At 39.9% G+C, this 22,817-nt stretch overlaps 2 protein-coding genes across 2 annotated transcripts; one reads left to right on the top strand and one right to left on the bottom strand.

Moving 5' to 3' along the window:
- Positions 1–1,059: 1,059 nt before the first annotated feature.
- ufsp2 (ufm1-specific peptidase 2) lies at positions 1,060–6,940 on the bottom strand. Its single transcript, XM_034595841.1, has 12 exons — positions 6,839–6,940; positions 5,875–5,953; positions 4,625–4,808; positions 4,459–4,525; positions 4,059–4,213; positions 3,746–3,938; positions 3,368–3,514; positions 3,116–3,280; positions 2,895–3,019; positions 2,738–2,814; positions 1,943–2,067; positions 1,060–1,838 (listed from the first exon to the last, which is right to left on the bottom strand). Exons 1-12 carry the CDS (start codon positions 6,839–6,841, stop codon positions 1,752–1,754), a joined length of 1,407 nt encoding a protein of 468 aa, XP_034451732.1. The 5' UTR covers positions 6,842–6,940; the 3' UTR covers positions 1,060–1,751.
- Positions 6,941–13,470: 6,530 nt separating this feature from the next.
- Positions 13,471–21,979, top strand: gucy1a1 (guanylate cyclase 1 soluble subunit alpha 1). Its single transcript, XM_034569768.1, has 9 exons — positions 13,471–13,710; positions 13,929–13,987; positions 14,738–14,826; positions 14,919–15,628; positions 17,539–18,024; positions 19,356–19,499; positions 20,339–20,493; positions 20,646–21,335; positions 21,391–21,979. The coding sequence occupies exons 1-8, from the start codon at positions 13,471–13,473 to the stop codon at positions 20,806–20,808; spliced, it is 2,046 nt and encodes a 681-aa protein (XP_034425659.1). The 3' UTR covers positions 20,809–21,335; positions 21,391–21,979.
- The last annotated feature ends 838 nt before the right edge of the window (positions 21,980–22,817 follow it).

Genomic DNA, 22,817 nt, shown 5'->3' with positions numbered 1-22,817 from the left:
AACATATTGACACAAGCTGGCTTTTAAACAGTGATTTCATAGAGAGACCAAAATAAAACCCCACATTGCCGTGATTTGCCCTGACAGTCAAAAGTAAAACTAAACCAAAACTATTTAAACATACATAGGAACAGAAGCTGTGGCGGAACAGAGAAGAGGTCATTTAGTTTTTCCATGGGGATCTATTATGCCAAAGTAACTGCTCCCTCCAGTGCATCTCCATTAACAAGGGAGGGGATTATCTGGAGGCGCGTCCCCTGAAATCACAATTTGTCATGGTTTCCTCCTAATAACATAGTTAGACCTAGAAGTGACACACACTGATGAAATGCCGATGTCCTGGGACAATGGTCCTTGGAGGAATCTATCGTATAAACCTGTGTCTGGTCACTGTCATCGAATTTACATGCCAATGCAGGATGGGTAGAGATGGGGATTGAATAGGGGTATTACTGCGACAGTCCCATACAATCAACCCATGCATAAGAAACCACAAAGAGTGACAGTGTAACATTCAAAGATTTTTTTTTTTTTAAATCATAAAGTGCACATTTTTTTATGTCTGCTAGTAAGAGGAGAAAAGCATAAATCTGACTCTGACAACTGACTGGTTGTGAAAACTCAATTACAGCCAGTGATTGTTTTCCAATAAAGTCAGAGGGATCAGTGATCAGGCTCCAAAGGTTTCAGAAGCATATTCTCCACGACCAAAGTATTTGTCATAGTGGAACATTCACATGTTTCTAGGACGTCTACAGCAAAATGAGAATTACTCTAAATTAACTGTTATTCATTCACCCACACATATATAAATTACAGGAGCCTAAGCATAAGAATGAGGATAGATTTCACTTCATTTAATCTCATCTCATAGATTCTACATGTTTATAAATGAATATAAAAAAATAGTCTGTAATTGTGAGTATCAATAAAAAACTAAATCCAGTGGCTGATGTGTTATTTAGCTGTCTGTGATAGGACTATAGCAATATATTGTATTGTTTCTTAACTTTCAGAAACTCAAACTTCAAACTTTAAGAAGCAGAAGTTGTTGTTGTATGAATAAGTTTTATCAGTCAAAAATAATTTAGGATTCATATTCTATTGAGACGACTAATCTAACTAGAATGGCACTCAGAGAGCACATACCTCAGAGGCCAAGCAGTCCTGTTGGGCCTGATATAAACGGGCCTGATATTTGTCGTCAAGATCCATTAATTGGAAGATTAAAGATCCTGCTCTCCTTGGCAGAAGTAATAATCAGCTGATTGTTTTAGATCTGCAAGTTTTTAAACATTTTTAAAAAAGGAAAGAAAATATAATGTACAGTTTAATCATTTTATATAATCAGCCAAATAGAATAGTGGAACATACGTCTTTCAGCTCGTCTTCAACCAGACACAAAAGAGTTAAATTATGATGGGAGTCAGGACCATGTTTTACATCAGTCATGGTGGGTTTGTTCACAGTAACACAAAGCAACAATATTTTGAGGTTTTGTGAACCTTGAGGCATCGTATCTATCTTCAAAATAAAATAAGCCTGTTTAGGGAACATACTGTATTTCACCAGCCTTCCTTATATTAAATAATAGCGAGTGCTGGAAGTGCACATTATGATGATTATCAGAAATAACTTGAATTTGCAAAGTTGGACACATTCCTATACAGCAAACAGGATATAGTGTGACTCCATAAGTTTTCCATATTCTTTACCATTATTAAACATTGTCCACGAGACAGGCTGTGAGCTCAGATGATCTTTGGCCTTTGAGGCAGACACAGATTATAATAGGCTGTTTTATCCCAAAAGTCTGGTCCTTTCCATCCACACCAGCCCTGTGGGAGATACAAGTCACACCAAGGTCAACACTGTACACGAAAAGTTTTTTTTTTCCACACAGAGCAAAATACAGCCACTGTGGATGCACGTGAACAGTTACCTTGTCTGTGATAACCTGCAGGTCTTCTGCTCCTGTGTAATGTGGATCTAAGATGAGATAGCGGATCTGCCCGGTGGTCTCGCTCCATGTCACACCCAGAATAGTGTGAGCTAACACTCCCCCACCTGCAACACAGCACCAACTGTTAACAAACCTCTAAATCTGACTGGGAATTAAGATCCACAGACTTTGTTAGACACAACTAAATAATATTGTTACAACATAATATCGGCTTTTGAAAATGCAGAACCCCTCTTTCACTAAGTCAGGAATATAGTATTTGCATTTAAGTGAAAATTAGTTGTTTTTATGAGCAGTTAATTAAAATCTCTTAATATATACAATATACATTACCCAAAGATTACATTTATCAAATAAGCATCAATGTTTCTCATACGATCGTTGAGGCCATGAGGATAATTCACCCTGTGTTTACAGATGCTATACTAAATGTGCCTTGTGGTGATTAGACAGATTAAGATGCTGTCTAGACTCTGGAATAAATAACCTGTCAATCAATTTTGGTCCCACAGAAGGCTCCAGTCTTATATTTGGAGTTTTCAAGGGGACCCGATCCTTAAGACAAAATCCAGATCATAGATTATGTGTCTATAGATTATTATGCTATTTACATTGTTGCTGTAAATTGTAGGTATGATGATATTATAATCTTACAAAAGATATATACCCAAATGTATAGTAAACAATAAGTTATAACTATGTGCTTGTTGATTAGGTTAATTTAAACACAAAATGCTTATAATAATAATAATAATAATCTGACATTCAACTCACCGATCATGATAGGAGTTCCTTCTGTAAGGAAGTGGTTGGCCAGTTCTCTGCCTTTAGATCCCAACTCAGACCCCTGACTGAAAAGAACACAGATTAGCTGTCAGAAAAGCTGTCATTTGAACTTTATCATACACAAGGTGCTAATATGTAACCACACCTCACAAACATGATCTTGGAAGTGACTCCGAGCAGCTGGTTCAGAACCAACTGAACCTCTATGGATCCGATCCACTGACGTGATCCCACAAAGGACGACTGCTTGTCTCCAACGTCCACTAAAGCCTGTGAAACAGAGACCAGCAGATATGCAAATGAAAAACAAACAAGAGGAAAACAGGTATATTTCCTATTGTGTTGTGGTGGAGTTCACAGATATACCTGTTGGATCTCTTTGTGAGTGGGCACAGGCCGCTCTTCAAAGCCTTGCTGCTGGAACCAGGAGCAGATGGTCTGCAGGGAGCGATAAGCGCAGCCCCAGCCATTGTCATCTATACGGTCCTGCATGTAGTGGTGATAGCTGTAGATCCCCTCGACCAAGTACACCTTCAAAAAAAGGGAAAACATTATTATGGTTTCTATTTAATGCACATTTCTTGAGGAAACTGAGTGTGACAGGGTAATTAGCCGTACCTTCCCATCATCCACGGTAGGGTGTGTGAGGACCAGGTGAGGGTTGCGCAGGTAACCGTCTCTGTAGGCCTCGCTGGGAAAGTGGTACGCATTGGCTCTTCTAAAATAAGGCCTGTCATCGGGGAGCTCAAACTGTTGATGCAGCTCCTAGAGACAGAAATTTCATGCAGAATTCATTTACAAGTACAAGCTGGAGCTGAAGCTAATCCAGTGGCTGCTGGATAAATAAAAATGTTGGACTTTCTGTATCCCATTTCTCGTCTGGATGTTGTTGGGGCGATATAGACTCCACCAGAGTTGAACTCTAATATCAGGAGATGTACAAGTTGCTTGCCAGTGCATTATAGATTTTAAGGAAGCTCAGTCTGAGGTTCTCACCTTACGCTGCGTCTCTAGTTGGCCATCAGCCACTCCTGCTGGGTAAACCACGGTCACTAGTCCAATAGGCTTTGGAAGAAGAAAGTGCAGCGGCTCAGGGACCAACAGCGTCGTCCCTTTCATGTGCCGCAGGGTCACTTTCTCCATCTCACATAGCTGGTGAGTGAGCGCTTCCACAAGGCGCTCGCAGGCACTGCAACGTCAGAGCAAATATTGTTAACAGTGAGAAACGAGGAGTGCTATGTTTGGTGTCGAATATTTGAAAAGTTTGATCAGTAGTATGAATCCAGATAAAAAAATACAAAAAACATACTCTCTGATCGTGTCGTCGCAGCTTATACAGACAGCACAGTCCATGGGAAGAGTCGCCGACAGGAAGTGGGACTTCTGGGCTGTTCTGGTGAGGATGGGAGCTGAGAGGGGACCTGGGTTTGTCACCTCCATCATCAGCTGAAGGTTTATGACACTCTACATGATACAGATACAAATATGGGGGGATATAAAACACTTTAGGATGATAAGGTGTTTTCAAATATCTGAAATTATCCTGCAGCTACGGTGTGGAAAATTAGTTGGCTGATATTTTTTGGTCCATGTGATAAAAACTTGAAAAATATTCTGCAGTGTTCCAGCAACATTTCTGATCTATTGGGACATTATTACTATTTCTGTCTTGGCACTCCCACACCCTTCTCGCTGTTAGAAAAACTTACCGCTGCTGAACTTCTCCTGCCTTTCTTTTTTCCAGATTTCTTGCCAAAGCTCTCCTGCTCATCTGACCTACAGTGAATAAAAATAGAAATGACTGTGCTGCTGACGAAGAAAGAGACAAAACTACAGACTAGTCCACAAGATCAACAAAAGCTGTTACTGACTCACTGTATCCACTGATGTACGTCTTCAAACAGCGTGTCTGGGGTTATGACTTCAGGTGTTACATGTATGGCTTTGTTTGGCCAGATAACAACGGGGCTGTCACAGACCGCGAGGACGCAGGATTCAGATTTCACCTGAGAGCGAAGGGTCTCGAATGTTTCTGAGATGGCCTTGTGCATCCGAAACACTGACACAGGGACAGAGAGAGAGAGACAGTGTTAATCATTTGGACATTTAAACACAGGATGATGTGATAAAGATGAGGTCTGAAGTTACTATACATAAACATTTGTGTATTTGCAGTTTGTTGTTGTTTTTCATGTTTTATTAGAGACCCCCTCACTTAATTTAGGGTAAATCTTGAGCTGATTTCAGACATTTGCCTTTAGTAGGTAGGAGATTGTCTAGGTCAGAAAAGTTTGCAACAACAGGAAAATGTCCAGAATATTCAGTCGAGGGATGGCACCTGGGTAGAGCATGCAGGGTGCATAACATGACGCCAGGGAAATCACATGTTTGTTGTTTGTTTACAGAAGATCCACACCAAACAACGGCCCTCATGTCAAATGCTCTCGAATCTCGTTGTCTTTCCAAGTTGACATCTTCGTCAGCAGATGGCAGATCTGTGACCCAGTCACCTTAAAGGTTCAGTGTGTAAGATTTAGGTGAAAGGGATCTATTGGCAAAAATTGAATATAAAATAATCCTAGTTATGTCTTCACTGGTGTGTTTCATCTAAATTGTACGAATTGTTGTTTTCTTTTCTTGTTTTTCACAGTAGCCCAGACTGGATAAACTAAACACCTTTTGAGTTTTTATGACAACTGAAGGCCACCACAGGTTCTCTTTCATGTTTGGAAGGGGAGGGTGAGGTGAGGGGTATTCAGCTGCAACATGACACTTCACCACTAGATGTCACTAAATTCTACACCCTGAACCTTTAAAAACCCATCAGTACCTTCAGGACATGTTTATTAAGATATATAAAATAATAATAATAATTGTAATAATCTATGTAAGGACAGCTCAGATTAGGTGATGGCAAACCAGCTCATCAGCCGGAGACATCATCCGCCAAGTGAAAAACTTCATTCCTGCTCCCTGCAAGATTTCCTCTCACAGTATCTGTACTTTTACTTTACAAACTACCTCACATGCATATAGGATCAGATGAGCTAAAGATTTGTTAAAGAAAAAGAAAAAAAACACAGAAGGGGAGTGAACCCTGAAATAAAAAAAATACAAGTCGGTACCGTCTGTGGTGTCCAGGTGACATCTGAGCTCCAGCTGCCCTCTGAGCCGGAGGATGGTTCCAGTGAGGGAGGGAACAACCTGAGGAACCACAGAGGAGAAGTTAGCAGCCTGACACAGAACCAGCTAAAGACTATCACCTGCATTATCATATCTAGTGTTGAATAGAACCAGAGGAACCACAGAGAAGTTAGCAGCCTGACACAGAACCAGCTACATTATCATATCTAGAGTTGAATAGAACCAGAGGAACCACAGAGGAGAAGTTAGCAGCCTGACACAGAACCAGCTACATTATCATATCTAGAGTTGAATAGAACCAGAGGAACCACAGAGGAGAAGTTAGCAGCCTGACACAGAACCAGCTACATTATCACATCTAGAGTTGAATAGAACCAGAGGAACCACAGAGGAGAAGTTAGCAGCCTGACACAGAACCAGCTACATTATCATATCTAGAGTTGAATAGAACCAGAGGAACCACAGAGGAGAAGTTAGCAGCCTGACACAGAACCAGCTACATTATCATATCTAGAGTTGAATAGAACCAGAGGAACCACAGAGGAGAAGTTAGCAGCCTGACACAGAACCAGCTACATTATTATTATTTAGTATCAAATAGAACCAGAGGAACCACAGAGGAGAAGTTAGCAGCCTGACACAGAACCAGCTACATTATCATATCTAGTGTTGAATGGGAGCTGAGGAACCACAGAGGAGAAGTTAGCAGCCTGACACAGAACCAGCTACATTATTATTATTTAGTATCAAATAGAACCAGAGGAACCACAGAGGAGAAGTTAGCAGCCTGACACAGAAGCAGCTACATTATCATATCTAGTGTTGAATGGGAGCCGAGGAGACGCATTGAGCAAACAGGGATCAGTGGAAACAGACTATTACACTGAACCATATTCATCTGAACCAGCTCCCTCGTCAGTTTCTCCATGAATCTTCTAAACTCACCATCGTGGAGCTGAGTTCTGTCAGTTTAGGATCCGGAGGCGGACATGTCTGATGGAGGAAACCTCTGACGTGTCCGTCACCGCTGCATCCTATTGGACCACACTGACTCCACCCACTGGTGTTGCGTTCAAGGGTAGCTGGTTATTTTGGAAATGATAACAGAATGTTTATTTCTCCCTTCTTATTGACGATCAGCACTTATATTACACAGGAGAACACAAAGGGCATTTTCATCACATTTCAAGTCATAATAATGAAAACAGGACTTTGACATTTTGTTATAATAAAGACAAAAAGTAGGAATAGCATCAATATATGGTGTACTTTGTAGAAAATCATTACAAAATATTTTCGTCCAAAATTGAGAGGGTTTAATACATTTTTATATTTTGTTGTTGTAGAAATAGATTCATAATGAATAAAATGACCACTTCTGCTGTCAACCTCTCAACTATAGACTGTACAGTACATAAAGACGAATGACTGCGCCCCCAAAGTGAAGCCAAAGTGTCTTGATCGTCCTCTGGTGGTTATTTTAGGTAGTTCATACCACACCGATGTTTCTTCAAGGGCTATTTTACTCAGTAACTTTGGTTGTAATTAGTTTTTGATGCTACAAAAAAATGGGCAAAACATCATAATTGACAGCTAAAACTGATTTGTGGTGGTCGATCACGTGTTTTGACAGGACCTCGACAACTCTATCCCCCGATCGCTACTGTGCAGATTCTGGCTCCAAATGCGCAAGATAGCAGTGTTGGTATCCGAGATATTTTAGCTAAATCTCTGGATAGTGGGAGGATGCTGGAGACACGTCGTCCATCTTTCTATAGTATGCTCTAATGATAAAAAAAAAAAATAAGAATACTGGGTTTCTTGAATAGAACAGATCTGTCGTAATGTTACGAGGAAAACATTATCAAAATGTCTACTGTGAACATCCATGGTCACATCTGTACAAATAACTGAACCACTAAGTACAGTAAACACATACTCTGTAGTGGTTAGGATTCAGTAATGAAGTGTCTGTCACACAGATTAAAAGCCTCCAGCATATATGTACATAGATCATCACAAAACTATACTGTATTTTCACATTAACTGAGATATAGCACCCTGAGTAACTTAACTCTGCATCATTCAGTATATGAGCAGACAACATTGAGACAATTCCTATTTTGTCATCTATTGCTCTTCATTTGTCATATATAGCTTACTTCCATATTTAGATTTTTAAGAGAAATAATGTAAAATATAACAGAATCTTTTGGCACTTGACGGTGGGACATGTTAGACGTACATTTGGGGCAGAGTAATAGTAATGATAAAAACAACTATGGGCTGTAAAAATCAAAATAATTTTCCAGTCATACTGCCTCCTGCTAATGAGCGTAACGTAAAATCTCCTGTGGGGGTGCTGTCTGTACATTACCAAGTGTGTTCGGCTTTAGTGAGGCATACTACATCTAATTATTCCAGCATCAGTGCCCAAGTCTCCCATCTTACGCAACACTTGAAAACATGCATCAATATTCTTGTTTATTTTATCTTTTTGTTCAGCTATCTATTTTAAAAAAATAATTATTTACATCTTTTTGCACAGGGATGAATAATTCAAAGGGATTAATACATAGAATGAAAAATACAGTGGAAGCTGTTTCTTGGTACATTTCGTATTTGCCCCAGGCTGTTACATGGCAGCCATGCATGCAAGCCGAGCGGGCGGGATGAGGACACAGGGTTAGAGACACTGTACTGTATGTGGTTATTATGCATGTTAGAGGAGGATGCTTTCTAACCATCGTCGCTTCTAGCAAACATCACCACGAAACACTCTTTGAACTCAACAACCTCGAAGGAGAAATGAAACGATCACCAAAAGCTTCACTTGAAGTAAAAAAAGACAATTCAGATAACAGAATGTATTTACCTGCTTTTGCTCTGACAAAGAGAAGTATCTGTAAATGAAAGGCCTATCATACTTGAATATGTAAAAACCTATTGACTATTCTTATTGATTGTGTCACAGTAAAATAAGGGCAATGTCAGAAAGCAGAGTTGAAATTGATTTTAGTTTTTGCTCAGTGATGTTCTAGTGTAATGTTTCTTCTGGAAAAAGTCACGATGGGTTTGTTAGAATCTGCAAAAAAGAGATGAGATAGTTTGTGCAGTACTGGGCCTGTGGCGTGGCAGTATGGGCAAATGCCAGGGGGCGCCCTCCAAATGAAGGGGTACCAGAAATTATAGAAGAAGAAAGAAATCCAAATAATTAACTTTCACTACTTTTACCTCTGGTAAGGAGGTTATTTTTTACCCCTGTCCATTTGTTTGTTGATTTGAATAATTTTATATGAGCAAGATTACACAAAAACAACAGAACAGTTTTCCATGAAATGGGACCAGGGCCAAAAAAGAACCAATTCAATTTTAGTGCAGATGCGGATAAAGTGGCAGATCCAGGAATCTTTTTTTAAAACTCTTTTGTTCACATTCCGAGTTAGGGCTTTTTGCAGCATTTTTGTTATTTTCCCAGGGAATGTTCCATGGAACTTGAGGGATAAATTCAGACATGTCCATGAGAGATATTAATGAGTGTGTGCAATTTGGTGCAGATTCAAACAAAAGCCCAGATCTAGTGAGTTCAAATTTGGTACATTTATATACATACCAGTGTCGAAGATTTATGAAAACTAATCTAATACTAACATGTCTAAAACGTGCAAACTCCAATGCTCTTAATTAGACTTAATTCAGTTACCTGACCTGAAACATGATATGCTTCATATATTATCAATTTAAAAATCAATACCAATCATCTGAAGTTTGTGAGATTTGACCGATTTAACTGGCCTGTAGTTTTGGGACTTATGAACATTCTAATGAAAACCATATTTTAGCTACATATGAAAAACAGTTATTGTGATATTTTGAGACACAATAGTTTCCAGTATCTCATGTGCACACACAGACTTTTAATCTAAACATCCATTAAAGGGCTTCAAGTTGAAATCTGCCTAAAAGTTAAAGAAACTGTGTGTACATTTTAACTGTCTGAGGTCATGGCTGTTACGTTCCTGTGGACTTAGTGCGCTGGGTTTGATTTGTGATGAGATTATCTATCTCTCTGCGTATCATCAACAGAGTGGATGGTCCTTTGGGGAGTGTGTGCCGGGGACTGAATAAATGGAAACTCACGTTACAAATACACATTCATCATATGCACATAGACAACGTTTATCCTTGGATTCCTTTGGTTGCATAATAAATATGTGACATGAAATTAGTGTAGTTTGAATGAAACACAAATAATATTTGATTGTGATGGAAAAGTTAAAGAGGACTATTATAAGTGATGACTCACTCAAGGTTTTACTACAAATTCAATTCATGCTATTTAGGTTTTTTGTGGTAGTATTTGGCAGTGCTATGGCAAAATGATGCAGATTAATATCAGTGATATATATAAACTTCAGGATTTAAAGATGACAAATGTGTTACAACGCAGTTTGGGATTATAGAAGCAGTGTCGATGATAAAAATAGTTTAAAATAGCATAAAAACAAGGTTAGAGACTCAGTAGTCAGATGACCATGTTGTATGAAACATTTCTGGCTGTAAGCTTTCAAACTGGCCATTCAAACATTCCTTCTTATTTCACTTTGAAATTAAGGGATGGATTTGGACGGAACTTGATTCTGCGATTAGTGAGATGATGAAGAACCTTACTTCCAGCACCTCCTCTTTCTCAGGATTCAGATTATCAGTATGGACATATTAGACTCAGGCTCAGGGTCTCGAGAGGTCAGGGGGCCCCTGGGCCCTGCAGAGACTGTGTATGAAATGACTGTAAGTATTTCTTGTTTGGAAGATGCACCGCTCAAAAAGACACAAATATCAGAAAAAGTTGCACAACCAGTACAAAGAGACAAAAATGACCATACACAAACACAAAAGATACACAAAACAACACAAAAGAGACACAACATGACTTTAGAGACACACAAAATAACCATTTTTATGATGACTATGAAGACAAAAATTACTTTGAAGAAAACTAAACGAAGAAACACAAAAATGGCTACAGAATGGGATTATGTCAAGTAGTTGATGTCTATCTCTTTCAGTCGTGGGGTCTCATATCAGAGTGGTGGGGTCTTTGGGCTCCATCCCCTTATATTCCATCCATGATCAGTCATATCTACCGTCTTGTTCAGTTTCCATAAGTGACTGAAATGTTCTTTGAGGACAAAGAGGAAATTGGCCTGTGCCCAATGATTCCTGCAGTGTGAAACAGATGCTTCAGAGTTTATCGTCTTCACCTTCAGCTCCAGTTGTGTTTTACTCTCCAGCTCAGAAAGAATACAACAATTAGACTCACAATAACACAAAGCCAACACTACAACTGTGAGACTTTTCTCCCTTGGGACTGAATTCACTGGCTCACCTTGGCTCAGATTAGAAGGTCCATGTTGTAAATAATCCAGACAAAGAGGTTTGTTCATGCCGGTGCAGCTGGTGCCGTCTCCTCTGGGTCCTGGTGAGAGGCAACAAAAACAGCTGTCACCTCTGTGGTGACAGATGTGACGCTAAGACCTGAGGACGGCCTGTAGATCTCCACACTTCACCTGTAATCGCTTCTCATCAAATTTTTACACACGCTCTTCAGAAATAAATGTCTATTTACTGTAGGTCTTTTGAGTAATAAGTTCACTTTAAACTAAGATGAGAGCAGAGGCTGTGAGGCTCAGTGTTCCTGTCTGTCTGGTGGCACCTGGAGGTTGCAGATTTTCTTTATCGGAATTTTTATTTTGATTATTTACAGAGAACATCTTAAAGACAGACACGATAAACTTGATCACCCATGGCGCCACATGAAAGGATCCCCCCCTTTATCTCTAACCTATAAACATGTCAATGTTTATAGCAGCTTCCGGGACCGGATCCAGAGTTTTTCTGCAAGAAATGACTCCAACTCCTGAGTGACAAAGCTGTTCATTATTTAAGCCCTGAAATGGATTTATTATGTCAAACAATGAAATCGCTCTTTTTCAGCCCAAACAAGGCCAGTGAGCAGAACCTCAGACTCATCGTGGCCAATAAAAGCTGTTTTTGACACAAATGTTAAAAATGATCCCTCAACATGTCTGATCAAGACCCAAACATTTCCTCAGCACTTTTGAATTAAACAAATCAGAGTCGATTCATGTTGCACTTCAACTTGCAACCGAACATTGTCAGTGTATGTTGTTCGTTGTCTGTGGCATAGACATGTAAGAATAGAAAACATGCTGATATATGAGAAACATTCCTTCATTGTCATTGCACTGACATCAATAGACAGAACATGGATAACTATTTTCTCATTTAAAACAGTAAAGTTTGCTATTGCAACTCTCCTGTAACACTGTTGGACTTTGCTATGTAGCTTTTAAAATTGCAGAACCAGAGATGTCTTCTTTTGTTAATTCTACAGTCTTCATCCTTGTCAGAACCTGCTGCCTACATTACCCACAACACCACTCAACTACCAACTCGGTCTTCCCATTTTTCAGATTTTCTCATGTCAATATAGTCTGAAGACATCACACAGGGTTCCACAATTCCTATGACAATAACATTCCACTTACAACAACAATTAAAGGACAAAACATTCAACACATTTATTTCAAATGAAACTAATTGTTGCCTGTAGCCATGATTATAATTAGCAGAAATGTGGATTAGTAGTGTTTATGTGTCTGACTTGGAAGACTGAAAAAAAAATGGGCTGAATGGAGATGGTGCTGTGGGGGGTTGTGGGTCTGTTGTTTGATTTATAATCTTCCAGACCAGATAGATAGATTTTCAGGTGTTGTATAAGGGGAATGCAGGAGGGAAGCTGTAGGTGATGTAACTTTATATATATACATTTCGGTAGGTGTGTGTGCATGAGAGAGAAAGAGACAGACAATAGAGAAACAAAAGAATTAGAAGAAACTTAAAAAGCCGAATGTAAAATGAAAACAATAGTATCCTGTCCCATCAATAACACAACAAAGACCACATCCTCATTGTGCACTACAGGCACGTATACACTCGACATCCTGGATATAATAGGAATATGTTTATTCCTCTCTGTGAGACCAGTTTCATATGATGGGAGCACAGACTGTATATGGGACCCAGTCCAGCGTCTGATCTAAATAATAAAAAGTCAGTTGCATGCGAGGAGTCGTCTGGAAATAATTTCTCCGTGCTGATAGGTTGTTCAGCTACACCAGCCCCACTTGCGCATGGATTGGCCTGGTGCGCTCTTCTCTCCCCCCTCCAGTTTCTCATTGGCTTTTGGTAATGATAGTTCTTGGCCATCATTTGCCCATGCAGTTTTTTTTTTTTCAATGAATATATTGTATGTGGTCTTGTGGCTCTGATGCTGCCGATCATTTGAATCGGCGGAGCACTAGGAGCAGGAGGAGCAGGAGGAGGCGGAGGAGAGGTCTCCTGGATGAGCGCACCAGATGATGGAATTTCTCCCGGAGACCGCAGCTGCTGCTCGACCAGAACAGTCCCCCTCCGAGATAAGATAGAGAAGAGCCGCAGAAGAAGGAGAGGAGCCTGCCGGCGGTGCCAGGCTGCAGCAGGGGGGAGGAAAGATGTTCTGCGCGAAGCTGAAGGAGCTGAAGATATCCGGAGAGTGTCCGTTCTCCAGCGGCGCCAGGAGGAACGAGCTGGGAGACTTTGAGGAGCGCGCAGGTGACGCCGCGGATCTATCGCCTATTTCTAAGGACGTGCACGGGAAAATTGGCGAGGACGTGCCGCGACCCAAGCCGAGCAGAGGCAAAGTTAACCTGCACACACTTGGGGAGAGCATCCGAAAACTGGCATGTCCTGAGGTGAGAAAAATATGAATATTCACTGGCCTAGAATAGAACAAATTAATAAATCACATTAATTTGATTGTGCAATTTGTGCCCTTGCACCACCACCGCCTGTTCATCCCCTTGAATTAAAGATAATCCTGCTTTTCTTAATTATCTGTCATAATTAAAGCTGCATTAATAAAGTGTGGCCAGACAATGACCTTAAACTTGCTGAACACTTTGCCATTCAGTTTCACAGACTGCACGCTGCCCTCCATCGAATGATGAGACTCAACAGGGACCCTGAAAGGTAACATTTGTTTTTCTGAAACATCCACGCCAGCTGCACTCCTCCTCCTAGACAGACACAATAACTACTATACAGCTACTGTAAATTACAGGCCCCTATACCACTACCACCACAGCATGTGCTCCTGTAATACCAGTAATGATGCTGAGATGTTACAGCCTCATTTGACCCTCTGTTGCACAAGATTTCGTACAAATTTCCCCTGTCGCTCTCTCACTACCAGACAGAGAGTAATGATGACAACAACAACAAGGTGTGAGGCAGACTCAGACTGCTGCGGAGACAACATTACACAATCGTCTGAAAAACCTAGTGGAAATAACAAGCAGACATTGGAGTTTTCACGATAAATGTATCAATATTGTCATATAAGATGTAGAGGTAAAATGATTAGCAAATCAGCAACTATTTTGATAATTTATAAATGTTTAATCTTTATATTTAAGCTAAAATGGCAAAACATTTGTTGGCTGCAGCCTCTAAAACGTGTCCGATTTCAGCTTTTTTGGTTATATATGACTGATAACTGCATATTTTGGGTGTTTTGGCCAGACAAAACAAATGAGCCTGAGCTGGGAAATCAACGTGCATTTTTCACTTTTTCACGAGTTAATTGAGTGTAGATATTTGGCAGATTAACAGATTGTGAAAATAAGAGGTAGCTGCAGCTCTATTTTGATGTTTTCCCGAATACAGTCCACCGAGCACTGGTTCCTGTGTCTAAATCTTTCAAATTCATTGTCTCTCCAGTCCAACAATTTGCTGCACAGGCGATCAGAGTTGCAGCGAAGAAACAGAGCATTTAGTGGAGATGATCAACATTTACTCAAGTAAAACAGGTACAAACATTTGATTATCCTTTTTATACTTCTGGGTATTGTGAGCTTTCCTCCCATCTTCACCTGCTTCCCTTCATGTGTCTTCATGACAGCAATCCCGCTGGAAGCGTTGAAAGTCTCTCTTGGCGTGGAGCTCTTCAACATGTGTTACGAGGAGGACGGACACATTTTGCGGGTGGTGGGGGGAGCTCTCCACGACTTCCTCAACAGCTTCAGCGTCTTGTTGAAACAGAGCAGCACGCCGCCCAACCCGGACAGAGGGGATTGTGTAAACGAACCTTCAGTGCTGTGCTTAGACAAGGATCCGGGTCTGCTCACTGTCTATTTCTTCAACCCCCACCCAACCACTCAGCTTTTTTTCCCTGGAGTCATCAAAGCTGCTGCCCGCTTGCTGTATCACACCACGGTGGATGTGTTGATGGACCCCCCCAGTGCTAATGACAGCATCTTGCAGGCCAGCCCGCAGCCCAGTCTTCTGTACACAGTTGTCGTTAAGGATGCTAAAAATCTGAGCCCCAGTCCGCTGAGGGCTTCCTCAGCTGGGACCCTTCCTACCACTCTGTTCTCCACCATTTTCCCCTTCCATCTGATCCTGGACCAGGACCTGGTTCTGGTTCAAATAGGACATGGCCTCAGGAAGAGACTGAGCAGGAAGGATGGACTGAGGCGGTCCACTACCTTCCAAGAACACTTCTCTATCGTCTGCCCGCAGATCAAATGTACCTTTCAGGGCATCCTGACCATGCTGAACACCCAGTTTATCATTCGGATCAAGCATGGAAGCACAGATAACACGGGGAAGGTATGTTGATATATCTGTGAGATATCCATAAAAAAGTGACGTCACTGGCTAATGAGGCAGAAAAGGTCTTCTGGTCAGAGTCTTAATATTAAATCAAATAAGACAGGAAAAAAAAGATCTGGCTATTTATAAGCAGTCTGGCTTATTAGTGGTGTAGTTGGCCTGAGGTAGAGATCAACATTATACCCCCAGTGGAGATCAGAAGCAAATGTCAAACCATTTTACCCATCAAAGGCCCAGCCCTGCTTGTGCTATTTATGTAAGGGAGCACAGCGATTGGTCGCCAGGACATGAAAAAAAGTATCAGCGAGTCAACATGACGGTGGTGTAATAACTAATGACATCCAGTCAGAGAGGATTCCACACGAGTCATCCAGTGGTAGTTTTATCTTAACCTTTAGTGAGTCCAGTTACAACAGGTAAAACATACATGCACAAACAGTCCTCTTCAATTCAATCAAGCTGCACCAAATTGCACACACATAGAAATCAGTGGAATCAGATTTTTTTTTATCAACATCCATGCATTATTCTCTGGGAAATTAGTGAAAATATATATTTTTTAAAAACAACGACATAACTTCCTTGGTGGAAGTAATCAGGAAGTGGATGAGGTAGTGTCTCCATTTCTTCCATCTGGGGTTGACGACGTATCACCCTGTTAGCAAGTCCACTAAACACAAATATGACTGACATATCAACTGAAATGGCACATTCAACATTAATTACATTAGAATTTGAAAACTACTGCTGTAGCTGTACTTTTTCCTGTAGCTCTTGAAGAAGACTAAGTGTCTGCTGCTCAGTCAGACTGTAATAGTATAAATCAAACCATTAGATTGATGACAGCGAGTTATTAAACACACATGATCAAGTATTCATTATTTCCAGGAAAATTGACTGAAATGTCAAAACATGCCATATCTTGAAAGGTAACGTTGATTTACAAAACTGCCGTATTGGCTCCGTTAACTGGATCTGCAGCTACATTTTATTTAATTCAATGGCCGATGCCCCACCCCCACTCCTGCTGACAACCAAACAAACTTGATTGAGGTTCTAATTACACTAATCATTAGCATTTGGATTCAAATATTCAGCATTCAAAGTAGCATAAAACACTAATGCTAATGTCTAGCATATCATTTTACCCATCTTTGGTTAGAGTACTAGCATGATAACATTTCCAAATTAGCACAAAAACACAAAGTCAAGGTTTCACCAGCAGCTATGAATGTGTCTCCCAAATTGAATGGCAATCCATCCAACAGTTGCTGAGATGTATCGCTCTGAGTCGCAAATACTAACCTCATGGTGGCGCCAGATAAAAAGTCTGCATGTCACAAAAGTTGCTATATTCCTCCTCTGGGGACCATGAATGTCTGTACCACACATCACGGCAATACATCCAATAGTTGCAGAGATATTTCAGTCTGGAGGAAAGTATTGGACTTGACCAGCTGTCTTTGCTGCTACTGTGACTAATGTAAATGTTGACTCTGATGGGACTTTTCTGTTTTTTTTAAACGTGTATTCCCTGCAACATAAATAAGCTTTTGGTTGTGTTTAGTGTTGTGGGTGACAGACAGCTGCAAACAGCTGCTGTCTCACCAATAACATGCAAATGGAACGTTTGCTTTACTTTGCTCTGTTTACATGTCTCAGTCTCGAGGGAGTTTATGTATATACGTTGCTTATTTTTTAAATGCAAAGATGCCACAGAGAGAAAAAACATTATTTTTATTCAGTTGTGGGAAATTTGTTCTTAAAGAAAACAGTAGAGGAGCAGGGGGTGGGCTATATACTGCAGTAATCGTAATCAATCTTCTTTCAACAAAAGAAGTTGTTGAGTTGTGAGGACAGTTAGACCAGTAAATGCACTTTTCTCATCATATCCTTTTTCCTGTCAGCTCATGGATCTTAAAGGTCAGATGATCTTCGTGTCAGAGTCCAATGCCATCTTGTTCCTGGGCTCCCCGTGTGTGGACAAGCTGGAGGAGCTGACCGGCCGCGGCCTCTACCTGTCAGACATCCCCATCCATAACGCGCTGCGTGACGTAGTCCTGGTCGGTGAACAGGCCAAAGCCCAGGACGGTTTGAAAAAGCGTCTGGGGAAGGCGAAGGCAGCCTTGGAGCATGCTCACCAAGCCCTGGAGGAGGAGAAGAAGAAGACAGTGGACCTCCTCTTCTCCATTTTTCCCGGCACGGTGGCGCAGCAGCTGTGGCAGGGGCAAACGGTCCAGGCCAAGAAGTTCGACAGGGTTACAATGCTCTTCTCTGACCTTGTGGGCTTCACAGCCGTCTGCTCGCGCTGTACCCCGATGCAAGTGATCACCATGCTCAATGAGTTGTACACCAGGTTTGACCACCATTGTGGGGAGCTTGATGTTTATAAGGTAGGTTAATGGACCGTACCGTGAGTGCATAATTGTTATTGTAAATTGTAAACGTTCTTACGTAATTGTAGCTTTCGTAAAGAGCATTTGGGGTTGTACATGCAATATTTATTACCACTAGATATCGCACTACCACCAGCATCTTGAACCAAAACAAATATTTCTTCAGCCACACTTCCACCCTCCCCGTGAGTTCTGAACAAGGTTTTGCGTTTTAGTCTAAAAGCGAATTTATGCTACGAAAAGAAATATGCGTCTTTGTAACCTTGTTTAGAAAGGTGCTATACAAATAAAGTTATTATTTTTTTGTATTATTATTTGGCTGCCCCACTCTCGAGTTAGCATGGCTAGCATTTTTAACCGAGCCATGGTGGGCTGTGCTGCATTTAACCCATAACATGCATAAAAATAAGGTGTAGCACTGGTGTTAGTGGTTTGACAGAACTGTGGTGGGCAAGCGTCGGTGTTTGTGCTGCTCTGAAAGACATCAAAATACAGAAAAGGGTAAAACGTTATCACGACTGGAGCTTGAGTCTCACATACATTTATATAACCTTTAAACCACAGTGTGATGGATAAAAAAGGGTAATAGCAAAGGGTACATCAAATAATTTTTTTGCAAATTCCACAGATCTGAAATTTATAAGTTTTGCTTTACAAATTTAAACAGGTTGAAAGGACTGTAACTCAGCCACCTACCTTAGTGTCTGCCAGAGGCTGTTAATCTACAGGGAGGTTGGATAATATAATCAAAGTGTCACAGAGCCATAACAGACAGAGCAACATGTTTGACAAATATCTCGTAAAACACTAGGAAGTCCGAGGTTCCTTCAGGTCCCTGTTTCCACTCCACATGCACGAGCCTAAAAATAGTTTTCCTTGTCTCATAGCCGTCTTGGCCACATCGCTCCAGACTGCTCTGCGGTGCAGATTTACACGTACAAACGCGAAGAAGAGGAAGACAAAACGTTTCTGGACATTTTAATATGACCGAGGATCAAGTGCTATTAGAATTTAAGTGTTATTATTCCTTGTTTCTTGCCCCCTGTCTTGTACAGCAAGATGAACAGCGAGTGAGATTCTTAATCAAAGACATTTTGATGAATACCCACTTCACATTCATTATTCTGTTCAAGGTTCATTGTCTTCATGGCACAGTTCATATTAAATACAGTTTAACTCCCTGGATAAACAAAGCTAGAACAATATGATCTCAGATCCACAAAAAGAAGCATTGGACTGTGGGTGGAGGGGGGAAGCACAAACAGCGTCTTTATTCTGCCTCAGCTGCCGGGTTAAAAATAATTTTAATGATCCTCCACTGTGTTCAGGTGGAAACCATTGGTGATGCATATTGTGTCGCCGGGGGCTTACACAAGGAGAGTGAGATGCACGCCGTCCAAATTGCACTCATGGCCTTAAAGATGATGGAGCTTTCAGATGAAGTCAGGACGCCAACTGGAGACCCAATACAGGTGAGAGTCAAGTACTGCAGGGGGTGATACTCCTCATTCCACCTGACTGTGTAACTCCAACAATCCAGTAGAGTTTGATATAAAGACTTTAAAAAAAAAAAAAAAGAAATGTTTCTCATTTGAAAGAGAAAAAAATGTATGAGAGTGAATGAAAGTTCATTTAAGTCAAAATACATTCTTAGACCTTTGTTTAATAAGTAATAGTTATGCTTTCGATTAATGGTGTTGACTCATTTTTTTTATATTGATTAATTTCCAACCCCAGCAGTTGTAATAATACAAATAATTGGATTAATCAAGAAACCAAAAATCGACATGATGCTTTAATGTGTTTAATATACAAATGATTTGAGTTTTTGTCTTACTTCGAAGGCAGGATTGTGAGTCGCACTGCCTGCAGACGTGTGCACATTTAATCATTTAGTCCAATACGAACAAAATGGGGACCCACTCATAAAAGCCCTGGTACCAGTGGTCAAAAGCTCCACAGGATACTTTTAAAGAGCAGTAAATAATGTATTAGTCCAGGACTATTTTCAACTGCAGATTTGGAGAGCTGGTGAGTACATGTACAGCAGCAGGGCTGAGTTTATGCCTTCATGTTGGGTTCAAGATTCTTTTTGCTGATGAATTTTGACTTTACAAGCGATTTGTTGATAATATGAAAAATATGGAATCATAATTTGAAAGCATCTGTTTTATCACGTGAAGCAGAGAAATTGATCTGCAGATGCAAAGCAGGGTAACTTTAGAGCTACACTGGTTTAGATAATCTGATAAAATATCTGTTGATTAATAAAAGACAAGCAGAATGTGTTGAATGCCTTTCTTTTTTCTAGATGCGTATTGGCCTTCACACTGGTTCAGTTCTGGCTGGTGTAGTCGGGGTGATGATGCCGCGCTACTGCCTTTTTGGGAACAACGTTACTTTGGCCAACAAGTTTGAATCGGGCAGCCAACCCAGAAAAATCAATATCAGCCCTACAACCCACAGGTGAAGTTTCAAATAACAGATTTTAACTACCCAATCTTGTTTGGTGCTACTTGTTCCCAGAGGCGATTGATGCAGAGAGTTAAAAAACTGTGTTTCTTAATCTGCCACATTGTTTTTAGATTCATGTTTTCCTCGTGTGCTGTTTGTCCCAGATTGCTGGAGCATCGGCCAGAGTTCGTCTTTGTTCCCAGGAGCAGGCAGGACCTTCCGGCCGACTTCCCAGAAGACATCCCTGGTGTTTGTTACTTTTTGGAGGCGTCCTTCAAAACGGACTCAGAAATGAAGTCAAGCTGCTGCACGGCCCAGAAATGTTAGATATCAAGAAATATAAGCGTGTTCAGTGAATACGGTGTAAACACCTGTTGTCTTTGGTTGTTTGGATATTGATGATATTGTCCATCAGTCAATCTCTCGCAGCCGCTTGATAACAGAGATGTCAGTTTGCTGTTAAACATGAGTCTCGTCTCTGTACAATTATCTGTTTGTATTGTTATAGTGGAAAGAAACACTCGCTTCCTGCATTTTTCTTCCAGAATGAGTCATCTCTCCAAAGTGTTCTCCGCGCTCCCAGCACAGACTGTCAATAAAAGATTTTCAGACAATTTCTTTTAACAATACAGCATTGTAGAGGTATAACATGTAGACAGAAATGGTGTTAGCTTTCTTTGATTTGCAGATTTGTAAAGAAATGTATACACATCATTTTGCATAATGTAGATATGATTCAGAAATACATTCTGGATGTTGATTCTCAATGTGATGCAGTTTAACGGAGTCGTTGTTTTTGTCGAGATTGTTGTCTGTAAGTGTCTGACTGGTCCATTCACGTCTGTCCAGCCTGAGTACCTGCTAAAGCACCTTGGTCTGCTGGGACGTAAGACAAAATCTAGATTCAAGATAAAATGACTTTGTGTGCATCAGTGGGAAAGATTTCATGACAAATGATATGGAAACGCTGAAGCAAATTTTACCGTTATTCAACGAGTTAGGATGAAATAAAGTGATGTAGAGTAGATTCAGGTGCCTTATGGGAACTGTATGGGCAGGATCAGAGATGTTAAAAATGTCAAGCTGGTTATTCTCTGTTAATTTTACCAGCATACCCCCCCCCCCCCCCCCCCCCCGATATGGTTCAATATGAATTCACATGTCAATTATTTCTTCCAGAGGTATGTGGTCCTATATATTTTATATATTCCATTTATTAGACGAAAGCATTCCAATTCAATTTTCCTAATAGAAGTAATGTATTTTTACTTTTTACCACTCTACACATGTTTATACTATATTTATTACATGAGTTTCACAGCACTCCTTTCCCATATAGAGGAAATATGAAAAACAGAAATACAATGAATGTTCTACTATCACTCATAATGATGTGCTTTAATCATTGTAATGTAATCAAAACGCAATAAATATTGACATTAACAGACGTAAGTGACTGGCTCCACACTGTTTAGAGTAGTATTCTATAAATAAATAAAAATGTAATGGCTATTTACATAAACAACTATTATATGATATAAAATGGTGGACAGTAACCGAGTATATTATATTTCATGTAAGTCATGTAAATACAAATACAATTTTAACTTACTTGCATTTACAGTGCAAAATATTTTAGTTTTTAATCTACTATGTACTTTTATGTGACAGCAGTTACAGGATACTTTGATTTGACATGAAAACCAAAATACATAACATATATAAGATGCATTCAAATATATGAATATGCATTTTAGATATTACATCATCAATAACGATAATAGTGCAACAATGAAATGTGCCTTTATATTTTGATATTCACTCGTAATAATACACATAGTGATAACTTGTACTTTTGATACTTATTTTACTTTTATTCAGTAAACTTCTAATGTTATTTCAATGATACATTTTCAATGCAGGACTTTACTTTTTTTTTTTATAAAGATAAATCTAATTACATCATACAAATGTTTCTAAATAGTCATGTTGCCATGCAAATAACTTTTTACGAAATAAAGAATAATATCAAAAATACTAAAATTATATATCTAATATATAAAATATATATCGTAAAAATACTATTTTCTAATACTAGTTAATACTATATTATATGATAGAATTAGATTTATATTTATAAATATTATTATTTTTACAAGAATGAATGTGAAAACAGTTACTATTTTAAAAACACTTGTACTTTTCAGATATTTCATGATGTTTAGCGTCAGAAATACACAAACTATGAATAAGCGGAAATCTCAGGTTCGCCAGCATCACTGTGACAACGGCAGCTGCGTGCTCATTGGCCAACAATCCCTTACGTAAGAGCAGCA

The sequence above is a fragment of the Hippoglossus hippoglossus genome, chromosome 1 (genome assembly GCF_009819705.1).
Source record: "Hippoglossus hippoglossus isolate fHipHip1 chromosome 1, fHipHip1.pri, whole genome shotgun sequence".
In the NCBI taxonomy this organism is placed as follows: domain Eukaryota; kingdom Metazoa; phylum Chordata; class Actinopteri; order Pleuronectiformes; family Pleuronectidae; genus Hippoglossus; species Hippoglossus hippoglossus.
The sequence above is the reverse complement of the archived record's forward strand: the minus strand, read 5'-3'. Positions and strand labels throughout refer to the sequence as shown.

Bases quoted from the DNA above. Each gene is read 5' to 3' on its own strand.
- ufsp2 (XM_034595841.1), bottom strand. The intron at 4,526-4,624 runs GTGAGTCAGTAA...TATTCACTGTAG, and splicing joins GACGTACATCAGTGGATACA to GTCAGATGAGCAGGAGAGCT. The intron at 2,815-2,894 runs GTGTGGTTACAT...TGTTCTTTTCAG, and splicing joins TCCAAGATCATGTTTGTGAG to TCAGGGGTCTGAGTTGGGAT.
- gucy1a1 (XM_034569768.1), top strand. From the start codon at position 13,471: ATGTTCTGCGCGAAGCTGAAGGAGCTGAAGATATCCGGAGAGTGTCCG. The intron at 13,711-13,928 runs GTGAGAAAAATA...TTTGCCATTCAG, and splicing joins GAAAACTGGCATGTCCTGAG to TTTCACAGACTGCACGCTGC. The intron at 15,629-17,538 runs GTATGTTGATAT...TTTTCCTGTCAG, and splicing joins GCACAGATAACACGGGGAAG to CTCATGGATCTTAAAGGTCA.